Below are 17,897 nucleotides of genomic sequence, written 5' to 3'. Positions count from 1 at the left end.
AAGATACTCCACTTTGGCAGGAAAAACGAAACGCAAAGAGACAAAGTGGGGGACGATGCCTGGCTCGAAAGCAGTATGTGTCAAAAAGATCTTGGAGTCCTCGTGGACAACAAGTTAAACATGAGCCAGGAATATGATGTGGCGGCAAAAAAAGCCAATGGGATTTTGGCCTGCATCAAGAGAAGCTTAATGTCTAGATCTAGGGAAGTCATGCTCCCCATGCTCTATTCCGCTTTGGTTAGACCACACCTGGAATATTGTGTCCAATTCTGGGCACCACAATTCAAGAGAGATATTGACAAGCTGGAATGTGTCCAGAGGAGGCCGACTAAAATGATCAAGGGTCTGGAAAACAAGCCCTATGAGGAGCGGCTTAAGGAGCTGGGCATGTTTAGCCTGAAAAAGAGAAGGCTGAGAGGGGATATGATAGCCATGTATAAATATGTGAGAGGAAGCCACAGGGAGGAGGGAGCAAGCTTGTTTTCTGCTTCCCTGGAGACTAGGACGCAAGGGAACAATGGCTTCAAACCACAAGAGAGGAGATTCCATCTGAACATGAGGAGGAACGTCCTGCCTGTGAGAGCTGTTCAGCAGTGGAACTCTCTGCCCCGGAGTGTGGTGGAGGCTCCTTCTTTGGAAGCTTTTAAACACAGGCTGGATGGCCATCTGTCAGGGGTGATTTGAATGCAATGTTCCTGCTTCTTGGCAGAATGGGGTTGGACTGGATGGCCCACGAGGTCTCTTCCAACTCTAGGATTCTATCTATATGTTCAAACACAATATTGCAAAATCTGAAGAAAAAAAATCGTAAATCCAAAACACTTCTGGTCCTATGCCTGTCAGATAAAGAATGCTCAACCTGTATAGTGACATTTGAACAACAATAAAAAGCCAATACACAAGCACAGCCAACGTAACAAGAAATTACAATCACTTCTCCAACACTGGCCTGGCAATTCAACCTGAAGTTGGTGCTTCTTTAAAAGAATACACAAGACAGGGAACTTACACTTGGTGCCTCTTTCACCTCCCACTTTGCTTCTTTCTGCGTCTCTTGGGGTTTGGTGGCGGCGGCAGACATTGATGCAAACATTCCCATGATGCCCTTGGCCTGTGGGGCAGCCTGCTTTGATGAAGCCTTTTGAGCCTGGCCATTTACCACAGGGACGGTGGTGGTGGCAGCGCCATTTGTCCCAGGCGGTATCTGAGCATTCGCTGGCGCTGGGGTTTCAACCTGAGCCATTTCGGCTGCAGAACGCGCAATGGCAGCAGCACAATGAATGGCACTGAACCTGGAAATCAGAATGAGAAACTGAATTAGAAACGGAAATGTTTCATCGCCGGCCTTCCATTTCCATCTCTTACAGCCAGCATGGGCAAACTTGGGCCCTCCCTCCAGATGTTTTTGTCAGGAGTCAATTTTTGACAGCATGAAAACACAAATTCCCTCTGTGACATCCTGACTGAAGCATCCTGGCTGCCTCAGTTTTCTCTCTGTGGCATTTTGAAGCCAGCAGAGTGTGCTGGAAACCTTGTACTGGAACTTGTGAAGCAACAAACTGAGAAGAGGGGTGTGTGAAGGAGTGTGGTTAAAGCTTATTGCCACCTAATCTGTGAGAAAAGCCGGGCAACGATCAATATCGGCTTAGGAGCTATTTTATAAAGGGACTATTAATTACAGAAGGCTTTATTCATTTGATAGCGTAGCGTTTACTGTCCCTGGCTTGACTTTACTTCTTATGCAGGCTGCTTGCCTTGAGAGAAACTGTATCAGGCAAGGCTTGAGAAAAACAGTAACAAGTTTATTTTAACAGGAGTATAACATGTTTAACTGTTTCTTCACAAGAGGCACAAATCTTGATTGGTTACATTAGTAAGGTTTCATGAGTAATCTCAGGCACAGATTTCAAGAGGTTTCTATAAGCAGATGTAACTCTTCTGGACAACTGTCCTAATAAAACAAATAAGCTAAAAGGCTTATTAACAGAATTGGCTCCCAGCCAAACCTTGGTTCTTAACTCAGAATCAATAACCCCCTGTAGTTTTATCACTACCGGGTCCTTTTCTGTAACCCCATTGGTCACCAATTAATTCCCTGAATCTCCACCCAGAGACTCAGTCTTCCCAGTAGCTCACCGGCTTACTGACTGACTTTTCAAAACAGCTGCCCCGTGAAGAGGCAGTTGGCTCCGCCCCTGTTGCTATGGCAACCCAGCTAATGCCAAGCCACCATCTCCAACAAAACATAATCCTCCATACTTACCATCCATAAACTACTGTTTAAATTACACATAACCAAAGGAATAAAATTTACACATCGTCACAGGGGGGAGGTGGGCAGGAAAGATGTATAAAAGGAAGTGATGGTGGGAAAAAAGTCAGTAGTGTCTTTCTTTGCTGCAGAGATACAAGCAATATATTCATTTCCAAGCAAAACCGGCTTGTGAGTGATCATTTAATATTGCTATATACAACCTACAGTCTTACATTAAGACATTTGTAGTGACCCCCATCAAATCGTGCGAAGTAATTTTGGGTATGGATTGGCTCAGGAGTCTATAGGTAGGCAGCTGGCATTGGTAGTTCAGACTGGGTCCCAATCTCAGCGAATTATTATTATTATTATTATTATTATTATTATTAAACTTTATTTGTACCCCGCTAGCATCTCCCAGAGGATTCGATGCGGCTTACAACAGGCCGAGGCCACAACAATACAACATAGCAATACAATCAAGCAAATCAAACAATTAAAACAAATTAAAGCAAAATAAACAACAAGCACAGTACATTAAAACACAATAAAACTGGGCCGGGCCAAAATGTGGGTACAAGGATTAAAAGTGCTGATTTGACAGGAGGTGTATAAAGGGTTTCTAGGGCAAGTGCGATGTGCAATGTGCAGCAATCATTGGTTCTGATAAAGTGCTTGTGGGACTCGGTAGTGGAGGTTTCCTAATCTGGGAAGGCGCATCGGAAAAGCCAGGTTTTTAAGTTCTTTCTGAAAATAGCCAATGTAGGGGCCTGTCTAAGGTCTTTGGGGAGGGTGTTCCAGAGTTGGGGGGCCACTACGGAGAAGGCCCTGTCCCGCGTCCCCACCAAGCGCGCCTGCGACGCTGGTGGGATCATGAGCAGGGCCTCTCCAGATGACCGAAGAGAATGCGTGGGTTCGTAGATGGAAATGCGGTCACGCAGGTAGGCTGGTCTCAAACCGTTCAGGGCTTTGTAAGTAAGCACCTGCACCTTGAATTGGGCTCGGAATATAAACGGCAGCCAGTGGAGTTCCTTAAACAGGAGGGTTGACCTCTCTCTGTAAGGGGCCCCCGTTAGCATCCTGGCTGCTGATTGTTGGACCAGTTGGAGCTTCCGAGCCGTCTTCAAGGGCAGCCCCACGTAGAGCGCATTGCAGTAATCCAATCTGGAGGTGACCAAGGCATGGACCACTCCGGCCAGATCCGCGAAGGGTGTCAGATGCAAACCGTGAAAAGATTTTAGAAGGTGGGTGGATGAAAGTGTTCCAAGATGGATATAAGGCTGATCTGTGGCTACCAGAGCATCAGGATGGACTAGAGGAAAAAGGTGGACTGTGGTATCACAGAGAAAAGGTGTATGTTCCGGAGTCTGTTCGAGTAAAGGTATTAGAGAGGTCTCATGATCATAAAACAGCTGGACACTCTGGCTATGTGAAAACCTTACAGCTGGTATCTCGTCAGTTTTGGTGGCCAAAAATCCAGACAGATGTAAAGAGCTATGTACAAGAATGTGTCACCTGTGCAAGGGGAAAGTCCTTGATTGGAAAACCAAGAGGTTTATTACAACCAGTGGCCAGTCCTTCTAAACCCTGGAAACAGATTGCGATGGATTTTATTGTAGATCTACCTGAGAGCAAAATCGGCTTGGGTGTGATCATTTAATACTGCTATATACAACCTACAGTCTTACAGTTTTGGACTTCAACTCCCATAATTCCTAATAGCCTATAGAATCACCTGCAAGACCTCGCAAATTCCCATAGACAACACTGCAGGTTAAGTGAAACCGCAATATGGACTGTGGACTTGAGTTACAGGGGTCTTACTATACAAAGATTGAATTTACAGAAGAGTTAGAAAATTTGCTGATGCCAAATTGGAAGTGTTAGTCAAAATTGAGTGCAGATCAAGCTTCTTCCTACCAAAGGGGTGAAAAAAGTCAGTAAAGGCACAATTCCTTTACTGGAGGACAATTTGGGTCTGTGGCGCAGATGGCTGGGAATCGGCTGCATTAAGATCACTACTGATCTAAAGGTCATGAGTTCGAAGCCAGCCTGGGTTGGAGTGAGCTTCCAACCAGTTTGTGTAGCTTGTTGTTGACCTTTGTAGCCTGAAAAACAGTTGCACCTGTCAAGTGGGAAGTTTAGGTACCGCTTATGCGAGGAGGCTAATTTACCGTATATACTCGAGTATAAGCCGATCCAAATATAAGCCAAGTCACTCAATTTTACCACAAAAACTGGGAAAATGGATTGACTCAAATATAAGCCGAGGGTGAGAAATTCATAAGCTACTGGTACATTTCAAAATGAAAATAGATACCAATAAAATTACATTAATTGAGGCATCAGTAGGTTAAATGTTTTTGAATATTTATATAAAATTGTAATTTAAGATAAGACTGCGCTAACCTTCTGCAATGTAAATGTGCTTACGTATCCTTCCAATTATAATAAAGACAGTAAAATAATAAATGGAATAATAATAATGGAATGAAATAATAAATGGAATAATAACAATCATAGAGTAAAATAGGTTCTTGTGGGTAGATACAAACAATCTACAAATCCACCAAGAAAATCCAACAAATGCTACGTTCAGCAAAGGACAAGAGGGATCCTCTCACCTCTGCAGGAGTCTACCGTGTACCATGCAGCTGTGGACAAGAAGTCTACATAGGGACCACCAAACGCAGCAGCATTGCCCAGACACGCATCAAGGAACATGGAGGGCACTGCAGACTACTTCAGCCAGAGAAGTCAGCCAGAGCAGAGCACCTGATGAACCAGCCTGGACACAGCATATTATTTGAGAACACAGAAATGCTGGACCACACCAACAACCACCATGTCAGACTACACAGAGAAGCCATTGAAATACACAAGCATGTGGACAATTTCAACAGAAAGGAGGAGACCATGAAAATGAACAAAATCTGGCTACCAGTATTAAAAAACTCTAAAATTACAACAGCAAAACAACAGAGAGGAAACAATCTGGGACATCTAATCACCTCTCAACAAAAGATAACCCCAGGCTCAGCCAGGCCTTCAAATGTTAATCAAGGTGGTCACTTGAAACATTCACACCTATCTCCAGCACAGAAAAGCTCTTTGCACCACCCCAACCATTCCACAGATATATAAACCCACTGTCCTAATTCCAACAGACCTCACTACCTCTGAGGATGCTTGCCATAGATGCAGGTGAAACATCAGGAGAGAATGCCTCTAGAACATGGCCCTATAGCCCGAAAAAACCCACAAGAACCTAGTGATTCCAGCCATGAAAACCTTCGACAATACATAGAGTAAAATAATAAATTTAATGATAACACTTATAAAATAAAATAATAATGTAATAATAATAAAGTAAAATGATAACTATAATAATAATAAATAGAGTAAAATAACAAATGCAATAATAATAATAATAATAATAATAATAATAATAATAATGACACAGTAAATTAATAAATAACCTTGACTTGAGTATAAGCCGAGGGGGACTTTTTCAGCCTAAAACAAGGGTTGGAAAAACTAGGCTTATACTTGGGTATATACAGTAACTAATTTACGATGCCATAAAATCTCCCGCAAGCATGCAAGGAATGAGGAAGTACTTCACCTGTGTCACAAACGGACGGTGAAGCGACAGCTCCCCTGGTGGCCAGAAGCTGAAATGTTAAATAGCCTCTGTGTGTGTGTATATATATGTTGTGTATCTATCTATATATGTTGTGTGTCTCTTTTATCTTGTTTGAGTTTTTAATTAGTTTTAATTAGTTGTTTTAATAATTACATGTAGCCCGCCCATTGTTTCTATGTCCGTGTCTATTGAAATTTTTATATTGGTATGTGTCCATATGTTTTATGTAATTATGATGTTGTTTATTGTTTGCGTTTTCGGTTGTGTTTTTGGTTCTCTTTATTGTAATTTGTTGTTCGGGCCTGGCCCCATGTAAGCCTCTCCGAGTCCCCATTGGGGAGATGGTGGTGGGGTAACAAATAAAGTTTATTATTATTATTTATTATGGCAGGGGTCCTCAAACTATGGCCCGGGGGCCGGATATGGCCCTCCAAGGTCATTTACCCAGCCCTTACTCAGAGTCAACCTAAGTCTGAAACGACTTGAAAGCACACAACAACAAGAACAACAACAACATCCTATCTCATCAGCCAAAAGCAGGCCCACACTTCCCATTGAAATACTAATAAGTTTATATTTGTTAAAATTATTATTCATTTTAATTATTGTATTGTTTTAAGTGTATTTTGCACTACAAATAAGATATGTGCAGTGTGCATAGGAATTCATTCCTTTTTTTTTTTTTACAAATTATAATCCAACCCTCCTAAAGTTTGAGGGACTGTGATCTGGCCCTCTGTTAAAACAATTTGAGGAACCCTGGTCTATGGCACTGAATGTTTGCCATGTATATGTACATTGTAATCTGCCCTGAGTCCCCTGCGGAGTGAGAATGGCGGAATATAAATACTGTATTAAAAAACTCTAAAATGGCAACAGCACAACAACAGAGAGGAAACAAACAAGGACATCTAATCACCTCTCAACAAAAGATTGCCCCAGGCACTGCCAGGCCATCAAATGCTAATCAAGGTGGTCAGTTGAAACATTCACTCCTAGCTCCAACAGACAAGAGTCCTTTGTCTCACCCTGGTCATTCCATAGATATCTGTCTGTAGATATCAGACAGGCGCCCTCCCTTATGGCATTCCGCAGGAGTCTAAAGACATGGTTATTTGAGAAGGCGTTTGACTAAGTGCTACAACTATTGGTAATGACGATCGGAACGGAATATGGATAACGAGTCTGGTTTATGATTCTACAATGAGACGGCGCGGATGATTTAGTGTAATGGTATTATTGATTGTTATGTTGATTTGTTGTGATATTGTCTATTGTAAACTGTTTTTATATGTTGTACACCGCCGTGAGTCGCCCTAGGGCTGAGAACGGCGGTCAACAAATGAAATAAATAAATAAATAAATAAATAAATATATAAACCCTTTTTCCTAGTTCCAACAGACCTCACTACCTCTGAGGATGCTTGCCATAGATGCAGGCGAAACGTCAGGAGAGAATGCCGCTAGACCATGGCCATATAGCCCGAAAAAACCTACAACAACCCATAAATACTGTAAATAATAAATAAATATATAAATAAATAAATTTGGGGGATTTTGCCAGGCGAAATGCATCCTAGAAACAAGGTCAAGATACAGCGGAGTCACTGACAGTAGGTTGTCTGCCAAGGCGGGACTTACTTGCTGCAGTTCTGCAGGTTAGCCTTGATGATATCATAGTCTGTGCTGTACAATGGGCCACTATCCTTCAAGGTGGCTTTCTGGATGCTGTAGACGTGAACACTGGCAACTGTGGACAGCTTTGACTTCATGGCTGGAAAAGAAATATAGAAGGTAGTTGGCCACGCAAACGCATTTCTAAACAGGCTTTCACTTGTATTTCTGAAATCATCTAACCCAGACACTCCTTAAGACATAAGCTTGAAGTGATCTCATCTGGGAACTGGAACTTTTTTGTTCCCAATGTGACAGAGATTGGTACCAAATTCCTGCCTATTGGCTTATACAGACAGTTCTCCAGATTTGTAGGTTACTTCTCAGGCGATCCCTCATAGTCCGAGTAGGATTGTCTTCCACGATCGGTGTACTGGCTGTGGGTCCGTAGGTGACTGTGGAGCCCTATTCATGACCCGCATGTTCTTCCGCAGCAAGGAAATCCGTTTCCAGGTGGAAGGTCCCGGTCGGGGTTGGCTTGACACACCTTTCTCTTGGCACGTTTCTCTCTTTCGCCCTCCATTCGTGCCTCTTCAAATTCTAAAGCACTGCTGGTCACAGCTGACCTCTATCTGGAGCGCTCAAGGGCCAGGGCTTCCCAGTTCTCAGCGTCGATGCCAGAGTTTTTAAGGTTGGCTTTGAGCCCATCTTTCAATCTCTTTTCTGCCCACCAACATTCCGTATTCCATTTTTGAGTTCGAAGTAGAGCAACTGCTTTGGGAGATGGTGGTCAGGCATCCGGACAACGTGGCCGGTCCAGCGGAATTGATGATGGAGGACCATCGCTTCAATGCTGGTGGTCTTTACTTCTTCCGGCATGCTGACATTTGTCCTCTTGTCTTCCCAAGAGATTTGGAGGATTTTCCGGAGGAAGCGCTGATGGAATCGTTCCAGGAGTTGCATGTGACGTCTGTAGACAGTCCACGTTTCACAGGCATATAGCAGGGTTAGGAGGACAATAGCTTTATAAACAAGCACCTTGGTCTCCCTACGGATGTCCCGGTCCTCAAACACTCTCTGCTTCATTCAGAAAAATGCTGCACTCACAGAGCTCAGGCGGTGTTGCATTTCAGTGTCAATGTTGGCTTTGGTGGAAAGGTGGCTGCCAAGGTAGTGGAAATGGTCCACATTTTCTAATGTTACACCATGAAGCTGTATTTCTGGTATCGGAGAGGGATTGGCTGGTGACTGCTGGAACAGCACTCTGGTTTTCTTGAAGTTCAATGACAGGCCGAGCTTCTCGTACGCTTCTGCGAAGGTGTTTAGAGTGGCTTATAGGTCTTCTTCTGAATGCGCACAGATGACATTGTCATGAGCATATTGGAGTTCTATAACAGATGTTGTTGTGATAGATGTTGTTGTAACCAACAACAGTTGTAGGTTACTACTATGATGATGATGATGATGATTTATATCCTGCTTTTTTCCCTGCTAAAGGAGACTCAATGCCCCCAAATGTCATACACCAGAGCAAGAACACCTCTGATCTTAAAACACCACACCAGCTGGGTAAAATCAGCAAGCAGTTAATTGTAGATTATATGTAGGCAAAGCGGTAAAAAATAGCAAAACGGTAAAAGTACAAAATCCCAAAATAGTTCATGAGCTTCGAAGGGGAACAAGATCCACGAGTATACAGAAATCCATGAAGCAACGCACTTGAAACCAGGAAACAGAACCACAGGAAGATCCCACAGGCAAAGCTTAAGCTTGGCAAAGACTTGGTACATGAAACTCAGAGCACTTGAAAGTGAGACCGTGACAAATAACGATGTTGCTTCGACTGAGGCAACTCACTCCCATGAATCATTATAAATCTATAAACTGGAAGGAACACATTTTTCTTGATTTTCCCACTAGATAATGGCTTCTTATCTTTCTTCTGCTGTAGAAGAAAGAGACTGCGGTGCAGTTGGTGACCAAAAACTCATGAGTTCGAAACCAGCCCAGGTCAGAGTGAGCTTCCGACCAATTTGTGTAGCTTGCTGTTGACCTTTGCAGCCCAAAAGATAGTTGCATCTGTCAAGTAGGAAATTTAGGAAATTAGCGGGGAGGCTAATTTAACTACTTTACGAGGCCATAAAAATATCCAGCAAGCATACAAAGAATGAGGAAGTATTTCATCGGTGTCACAAATGGATGGTGAAGCGACAGCTCCCCTGGCTGGCTAGGCGGGTGTCCCCTTCCTCCCTCACCGCTCCATGTGCGTCCCTCCCGAAGCTGCGCGCTCGGTGGAAGAGGACGACGTCCCAGGTATAGAAGGAGTGTACCGAGGTCTCCAGTCTTCGGTCCCGGGTTTACGATAGCTGCGCTCCCCTGCTAGAACCTCCAAACAACAAAGCTGGAATGTTAAATAACCTCTCTGTGTCTGTCTATATATGTTGTGTGTCTATGGCGTTGAATGTTTGCCATGTATATGTACATTGTAATCTGCCCTGAGTCCCCTGAAATGCTCCCTCTCCCTCAAAAGTAATGTGTAAATTGTGGCAACCACATCAAGGTGGCTTAATACAAAACAGCTTTCTCTGACGCTCCACTCACAGTGAATTTACCTTCTAGCTTTTCTTCTTTCACTACTGCAACCTTGTGGCACTGCAAAGAAATGACAACTTATTACCACAATATTTTACCATTGTTTCAATCAGCATATCAATTGTCTGATCCTTAACTATTCAAAATATGTTTTTATCTTATTGTTTGCGTTTTCATCGAACTGTGCCTTTTGTAAGCCGCCCTGAGTCCCCGCTCAGGGGTTGAGAAGGACGGGGTAGAAGTACACAAAATAAATAAATAATAAATAAATAAAATGCCATCAAATCTTCTGAATTTCTGTAGTTTGGCCTTCCACAGAAGACTGATATAAATGTTCTTATACCTTTGTTTGTATGATCTACTTTTCTAACGAACTACAAACTCACCTAAAATGAAGCAACAACTGTATTTTTGGATGTTTTTTTGTGGGACCTCTGCAATAAAACCCTAGAGTTGAAAGAGACCCCAAAAGCCATCCAGTCCAACCCCCTTCTGCCATGCAAGAAGATGCCACTCAAGCACTCTTGACAGATGGTCGTCAACTGTTTTTTAAAAAGTAATCAAATGATTCAAACAACAAGGGGCTCATTATTAGGTGATATGGTGAATGTCAGAAAAGGAGGTTTCAGACTCATGTGTAGATTTCATTTACTAACAAAACTCTGTAAACAACATATGCAAGATCTTTCACTTAAGCAGAAAAAAAATGAAACACAAAGATACAGAAAGGGAGATGATGCCTGGCTTGACAACAGGATGTGGGGAAAAGATATTTGGAGTCCTCATGAGGAGGAAGGGAAACATGAGCCAGGAATATCACGAGGCAGAACATGGCCATATAGCCCGAAAAAAACCTACAACAACCCAATCCCCTAGAGCAGAGGTTCCCAACCTTCCTCATACTGCGACCCCTTAATACAATTCCGCATGTCATGGTGACCCCCAACCATAAAATTATTTTCCTTCCTACTTCATAACTGTCATTTTGCTCCTGTTATGAATCATAATGTAAATATCTGATCTGCAGGATGTATTTTCATGCACTGGACCAAATTTGGCACAAATACCCGATACACCCAAATTTGAATACTGGTGGGGTTGACGGAGGGTGGCTTGATTTTGTCATTTGGGAGTTGTGGTTGCTGGGATTTGTAGTTCACTTGCAATCAAAGAGCATTCTGAACTCTACCAACGATGGAATTGAACCCAACTTGGCACACAGAACTCCCACGACCAACAGAAAATATTGGAAGAGTTTGGTGGGCATTGACCTTGAGTTTGGGAGTTGTAATTCGCCTACATCCAGAGAGCACTGTTGACTCATGCAATGGTGGATCTGGACCAAACTTGGCACAAATACTCAACATGCCCAAATGTGAACACTGGTGAAGTTTGGGGAAAATAGTCCTTGACATTTTGGGAGTAGTAGTTGCTCGGATTTGTAGTTTTTGGGATTTATAGTTCACCTACAATCAAAGAGCATTCTGAACCCCACCAACGACAGAAATGGGCCAAACTTTCCACATAGAACCCCCATGACCAATAGAAAATACTTTGTTTTCCGGTGGTCTTTACTGACCCTCTGACACTCTCTCGTGACCCCTCCAGGGGTCACGACCCCCAGGTTGAGAACCACTGCCCTAGAGAATGTCAACTTCTGTATTACAGGAACAATGTTTTTGTAACAAGGGGTTCTGAAAATTAAAAAAAAATAAAAAGTAAAATTGAAGTTCAACTCAGAGAACACCAGATTGTGAAAGACTGCTCTTGAAAGATCCAACTGCAAACTGAACCTCACTTGCAAAATACATTTTACAGAAGAGCACCCCCCTCTACTGGGGAAAGGACATTTGTGCAAGGGCCCTTGCTCATTTCGTATTAATATTAGTTATCATTATGCCAAAAAGAACCTTTGTACTATTTCATCTTCTAAAAGGTAAAAAAAAAGATACATTATTAATTAATGTTGTACACATTTAATGGCCTTCACCACACTTCAAACCCCTCTCCAGAACTACAAAGGTGACCGGAAACACAAATATAGTCATGACTTTGATAATAATAATAATAACTGCAAAGACTCTAGCACAAACCAATCAAGGTGGTCCCAGTGGTGATCGGCACACTGGGTGCAGTGCCTAAAGACCTTGGCCTGCACTTAAACACAATTGGCGCTGACAAGATTACCATCTGCCAGCTGCAGAAGGCCACCTTACTGAGATCTGCACGCATTATTCACCGATCATCACACAGTCCTAGACAATTGGAAAGTGTCCGACGTGTGATCCAATACAACAGCCAGCAGAGTGTCTGCTGTGGATTCGTCTTGTTGCGTTTCAAATAATAATAATAATAATAATAATAATAATAATCTTTATTTATTTCTTTGCTTGTACTTTCAAACTCAGAAGGATGAGTTTGAAAGTACATTCATGTACTCAGAGAAGCCATTCATGTTCTCTCTACATTACAGGCATGGGCAAACTTAGGCCCTCCTCCAGGTGTTTTGGACTCCAACTCCCACAATTCCTAAAAGGCTGTTAGGAATTGTGGGAGTTGAAGGCCAAAACACCTGGAGGAGGGCCTAAGTTTGCCCATGTCTGCTGTCCAACCTCGATGTTTTGTTTGGACAAAGCCTTTATGAAATTTAGCTGTAGCATATACGTATATCTCGTGAAGAGATAATCACTCTCCACGTTCCTACATTTCACTGAAATCTCCTTTTGCTCAGTTTCTGCAATGCCAGATTCCGAATCTGCTCAATCAGGCGAAGGCTGTTCATAGCAATGTTTGCTATTGGGCCCATCATTCTGTTGACAACAATATCTTGTTATTTGTTTTCCCTTCGTAATGGTTTTGGCTACAGGCACTGACCACTGTGTCTGCGGCAGATGAGGCCGGCAACTTACTGTGTGTCCGTTCTGAACGAGGTTGCCTGCTACCAAATAGGTGACGTGCAACTGGACTCCCGGACTCTCCTTCCGCTTTCTTTCCACATAGTCATACAGCATCCTGTGTATGTGCAAAAGCAAAGTTTAAGAAGGTGTTTTCATCACCAACACCAAAACAAGGAACATGACCTTGTTGTAACCTAGTCACCGTGTAGAACTCTTCTCTGACACAACCTTGGATGCTACAAATAGTCCTTCAAAACATCTACAAGTGACTCTTTAAATCATCAGACAAATTGGACTATTATGTTTATCTACATCAATATGGACATTTATCTATGACAAATGACTATATTGTGTATATAAGTAGTAAACATGTCATATGTCATATTTGAAATTTCAACAACAATAACATAGCACAGTTAGTAATATCTGAGGGATATATCTCTCAAAAGCCCTCACCCAATAACTGGAAGCTCAGAAATTGTGATTTAATCCAGCTCCAAATAATGCAACTGGAACAAACGTAAAAATGAAATTTGTCTGGAGATTAATTCCTAATTTTTAGGGTTCAGCTGCGGGGATGGAGGCAACTGAGAGCGATGAGGAAAGGGGGGTGGGGAGCTCATCATCCGCTGATGAGGAGCTCTAGGATAAAAGTGGGTTCTGTTTGAATGATACTTTGCAGAAGGCAAAGTGTCTTTATGGGACATAAATCTTTGTTACTGCCAACTCTTGATTCCTGCGTTCCAGTGTTCCAGTGGCTTGACCACGGACCAGTTTGACTATCGCTTTTGGCTTCTGGACTTAAAACATTGCTAACTTCATGTTTGAACTTTGCATCGTTTTGGGACTCCGTTTTCAATCTTCTGTGACTGTGTTTTTGAACTGTGTGAACTTTAAAGCAGATTGCTGAACTTTGTGTTTAACCCGGATAAAACAGCGTTATAATCCGAGTTATATTTTTGTTGCTGGTATCACTTCGTTTTTGATGCCAAATTACTGGTTTGACTCTCTGCACTGAAGTTAAGTGCTTTAAAAGACTATTTTTGCATAATAAAGCTGTGTTTGAACTCTTTATCTTGTGTTTGGCTCTACTTAAGGCTTCTGGGTCTTGACACAATCATGCGGCTTTCTTAATAATATTTGTTCAGAGAGGATTTGAATTTATTATTGTTGTTTTTATGTTTATTTATATCCTGCTTTTCTCTCTACAAAGAGACTCAACATGGCTTACATTAAAAACATTTTGATATAATTTAAAATATACAAACATACAAACATTAAAACTGACTTTGCCTTTCTCTGAGACTGAGGGCCCTTCCAGACAGGCCCTATATCCCAGGATTTGATCTCAGGTTTTCTGTTTATCCCAGATTATCTGGCAGTGTAGACTCACATAATCCAGTTTGAAGAAAAAAACCTGGGATCAGATCATGGGATATAGGGCTTGTCAGGAAGGGCCCTGAAAGGAACTTCTCCAAAGTCCCCCAATGGATTTGATGAGGCATTAGCATTTTTTGGTATAAAAGGATAAGGAACTTTGTAAAACTACAACTCCCAAGGTTGTGGAATCAAACTGTGTTAGTTCTACAGTGTAGATGCACCCAAATAGCAACACACTTGCACAAGAAAAAGACCTTGTATCACAAGTCTTGTAGCTAGTCTCTTTCAAAATGTCTGAACTCTGAAGATTGGGAGATTTTCTTTCCTTCTTCGTGTAAAGCGACCATTTCAGACTCATATAAATCATCTTAGGCCTTCATTCATGTTCAGTTTTTGGCATTCAACCAAGAGCCATGTGAAAATCCAGCACACAGAACATCCAGACCCAGAGTGGGAGGTATAGGCCGAAGCCAAAACAGATGGTTTAAACATTACAAAATGAAGATTAGAAAGTCTAACTGGATTTTGAAGAGACGAGAAAAGAAAAGCAGCATCTGAACTTCTTAAAAGTTCATTTAAATAAGAGCTTCATTGATCAAAGGTTAGTAGATTCTTGATAGAAAGCGTTACAGAGAGAGATCAAACTTACATGGATCTCTGAATAATTCCCATAATAATTATGCTTGGCTGTGGCTGATCTTGAGGGTCACATGAGTCCCACTATTGCCCTAGTCAGTAATTCTTTTAATTCTATTGACAGTGATTTGGTGCGATGATAAAAATTTAGGCCTCTATTCTTTTCGCAGCCTCTGAGGTTTGAACTTGATACCTATACTTTGGTTGTTGAAGATAAGATACAAGATATAGCAATACTTACTGCTTAGCTTGGTTGACATGAACACCCAAGGTGTAGCTGAGCCATTTGTAGGTCACCTGTAATGGGAAACACAACAGTCTTAACATACAACAAATACCAACTCCAGCCTCCGTAGAAGTGTCAAACATAATAACACAATGGCAGATGATGCTCATAAGACCCTCATGTTGTGTGCCTTCAAGTCATTTCGAACTTAAGCTGACCATATGGCAGGCATAGGCAAACTTTTATTCAGACAGACATTTATTCCAAGAAACTTTGACAAGCACTGAAAAACAGGAGCTTTTTTGTTGAGTTCCAGGGCCAGAGAAGCAGATGACGGAAACAGAAGAACGGCCTGCCTCAGGGAAGCGTGCTTGCCCCATCCATGTTCAACATCTACACAAATGACCAGCCACTGCCAGAAGGGACAGAGTTTCATCTATGCTGATGATCGTGCCATCACCGCTCAAGCAGGGAGCTTTGAGATGGTAGAACAGAAGCTCTCCGAAGCTCTAGGTGCTCTTACTGCCTACTACAGGGGAAACCAGCTGATCCCCAACCCATCTAAAACGCAGACATGTGCTTTTCACCTTAAGAACAGACAAGCATCCCGAGCTCTGAGGATTATTACCTGGGAAGGCATCCCCCTGGAGCATTGCTGCGCACCCAAATACCTGGGAGTCACTCTGGACCATGCTCTTACCTACAAGAAGCACTGCCTGAACATGAAGCAAAAAGTGGGTGCTAGAAACAATATCATACGAAAGCTGACTGGCACAACCTGGGGATCACAACCAGACACAGTGAAGACATCTGCCCTTATGCTTGGCTACTAAAACAGTGGATGTGGCTCTTAATGAGACATGCTGCATTTTAGGTCTGTGCCCTACACCACTGGAGAAATTGCACTGCTTAGCCGGTATTGCACCACCTGTTCCGATGTGCCTTTCCAGAATAGGAAAACTCCAGCAATATGTCCCAGAAGCACTTTATCAGAGTTTTAAGATTGCCTGCACACTGCACTTACCCTAAAATCCGGCATACCAACTGTCACACCCAGCACTTTTTAATCTGTACCCATCACATTTGGCCCGGCCCTTCCTAAAGACTGCCAATGTAGGGGCTTGCCTGATGTCTTTGGGGAGGGTGTTCCAAAGTCGGGGGGCTACCACAGAAAAGGTCCTGTCCCGCGCCCCCACCAAACGCGCCTGTGACGCAGGTTTCCTATGAGGCGGGTGAGGTGGTCGTCCTTTGTGATACTATACATTTTTCTCAGGAGGAGGTGGTGGTTCACAGTCTCATAGGCTGCTGACAGGTCTATGAAGACAGTTCCTGTGATCTGCTGCCTTTCAAAGCCATCTTCTATGTGCTGAGTCAGGTTCAGCACTTGCGATGTGCAGCTTCTGCCTTTCCTGAAGCCAGCTTGCTGTGGGATCAGACAGGGGTCTATTTTCTCCATAATTCTATGCAAAATAAGTCTCTCCAGAACTTTGTAAAGGTGATACAACAAGGAGGAGACTGGTCTATAGCTTGTAATACTAATAGTAGATACATAACTGCTTTGGGTCTCTTTTGTGGAGAGAAAAAGCTGTGTATAAATAAACATAATAATAATAATAATAATATATTCTGATACTAATAATAGGGGAATGTTCCCCCTTCTTTTTTGTTTTGGGACTACAACTCCCAGCACCCGCAACCAGCTCTTTAGTTCATCATAGTGCTGCTCATCCAAAGCTAGGCCTTGTTTGGAGGCATGTCTGTGTGTGAAGGGGATGCTGGGAGTTGTAGTCCAACTCCCCCCCCCCCCTTCCTCGGTTCCCCAAAACTCACGACGCGGTTCTGGTCCGTGACGAACTCGTCGATGTTCTCCAGGTAGAGCTCGTCCTCCATGATGCCTGCCTGCCTTCCTCCTCTTCCTCCTTCCTTCCTTCCTTTTCACCTTCGCGCGCAGAAAACTCCCGCCGCTTGGCTAGGCCGCCTCTCCATGGCAACGACGGTGGTCGCGAGGGGACACGCCGGAAAAAGTGCCTTTGGCGCGCGCGCGTACGCAGGCACGCCTCCGACGGCAGCCCCCGAGGGACTTTTTTCCCCCCTGAAGGCAAAAAGCGAAATCCAATCTGGAAAGGCTGCAGAAGGGTGCAGTGCCTCTACTGGCGGAGTTGTAGTAGTGCACCCCATAATAAAATATAGTAGGTTTCTCATCTGAAATTTAAGCACAGAGAGATATTGGGTTGTTGTAGATTTTTTTGGGGCTATATATGGCCATGTTCTAGAGGCATTTTCTCCTGACGTTTCACCTGCATCTATGGCAAGCATGCCCAGAGGTTATGAGGTCTATTGGAACTGGGAAAATTGGTCTATAGGTTTATAGGAAAATAGGTATATATATCTGTGGAATGACCAGGGTGGGACAAAGGACTCTTGTCTGCTGGAGCCAGGTGTGAATGTTTCAACTGACCACCTTGATTAGCATTTGATAGCCTGGCAGTGCCTGGAGCAATCTTTTCTTGAGAGGTGATTAGATGTCCCTGATTGGGTTGTTGTAGGTTCTGGAGGCAACATGGCCATATAGCCTGGAAAAACCTACAACAACCCAGTGATTCCAGCCATGAAAGCCTTCGACAATATCCCTGATTGTTTTCCCTCTGTTCT

At 43.0% G+C, this 17,897-nt stretch overlaps 1 protein-coding gene across 2 annotated transcripts in view; it reads right to left on the bottom strand.

Moving 5' to 3' along the window:
• The window catches only part of POLD3 (DNA polymerase delta 3, accessory subunit), a 51,279-nt gene extending 33,999 nt beyond the window's left edge, over window positions 1-17,280 (bottom strand). The window contains exons 1-6 of one of the 2 annotated variants that reach the window (XM_060771293.2): window positions 17,076-17,280; window positions 15,261-15,316; window positions 13,016-13,118; window positions 10,127-10,166; window positions 7,542-7,674; window positions 1,010-1,292 (exon numbers count right to left, since the gene is read on the bottom strand). In XM_060771293.2, coding sequence (XP_060627276.2) covers window positions 1,010-1,292; window positions 7,542-7,674; window positions 10,127-10,166; window positions 13,016-13,118; window positions 15,261-15,316; window positions 17,076-17,135 — 675 coding nt within the window. In that variant the 5' untranslated portion in view covers window positions 17,136-17,280. Of the gene's footprint in view, window positions 1-1,009; window positions 1,293-7,541; window positions 7,675-10,126; window positions 10,167-13,015; window positions 13,119-15,260; window positions 15,317-17,075 lie in introns of those variants that run through there. The other variant, XM_060771292.2, reaches the window with a different exon arrangement.
• Between the last annotated feature and the right edge of the window lie 617 nt (window positions 17,281-17,897).

Source organism: Anolis sagrei, chromosome 3 (assembly GCF_037176765.1).
Source record: "Anolis sagrei isolate rAnoSag1 chromosome 3, rAnoSag1.mat, whole genome shotgun sequence".
NCBI classification, from domain to species: domain Eukaryota; kingdom Metazoa; phylum Chordata; class Lepidosauria; order Squamata; family Dactyloidae; genus Anolis; species Anolis sagrei.
Note: the sequence above shows the minus strand (reverse complement) of the source record. Positions and strands in the feature narration are given on the sequence as shown.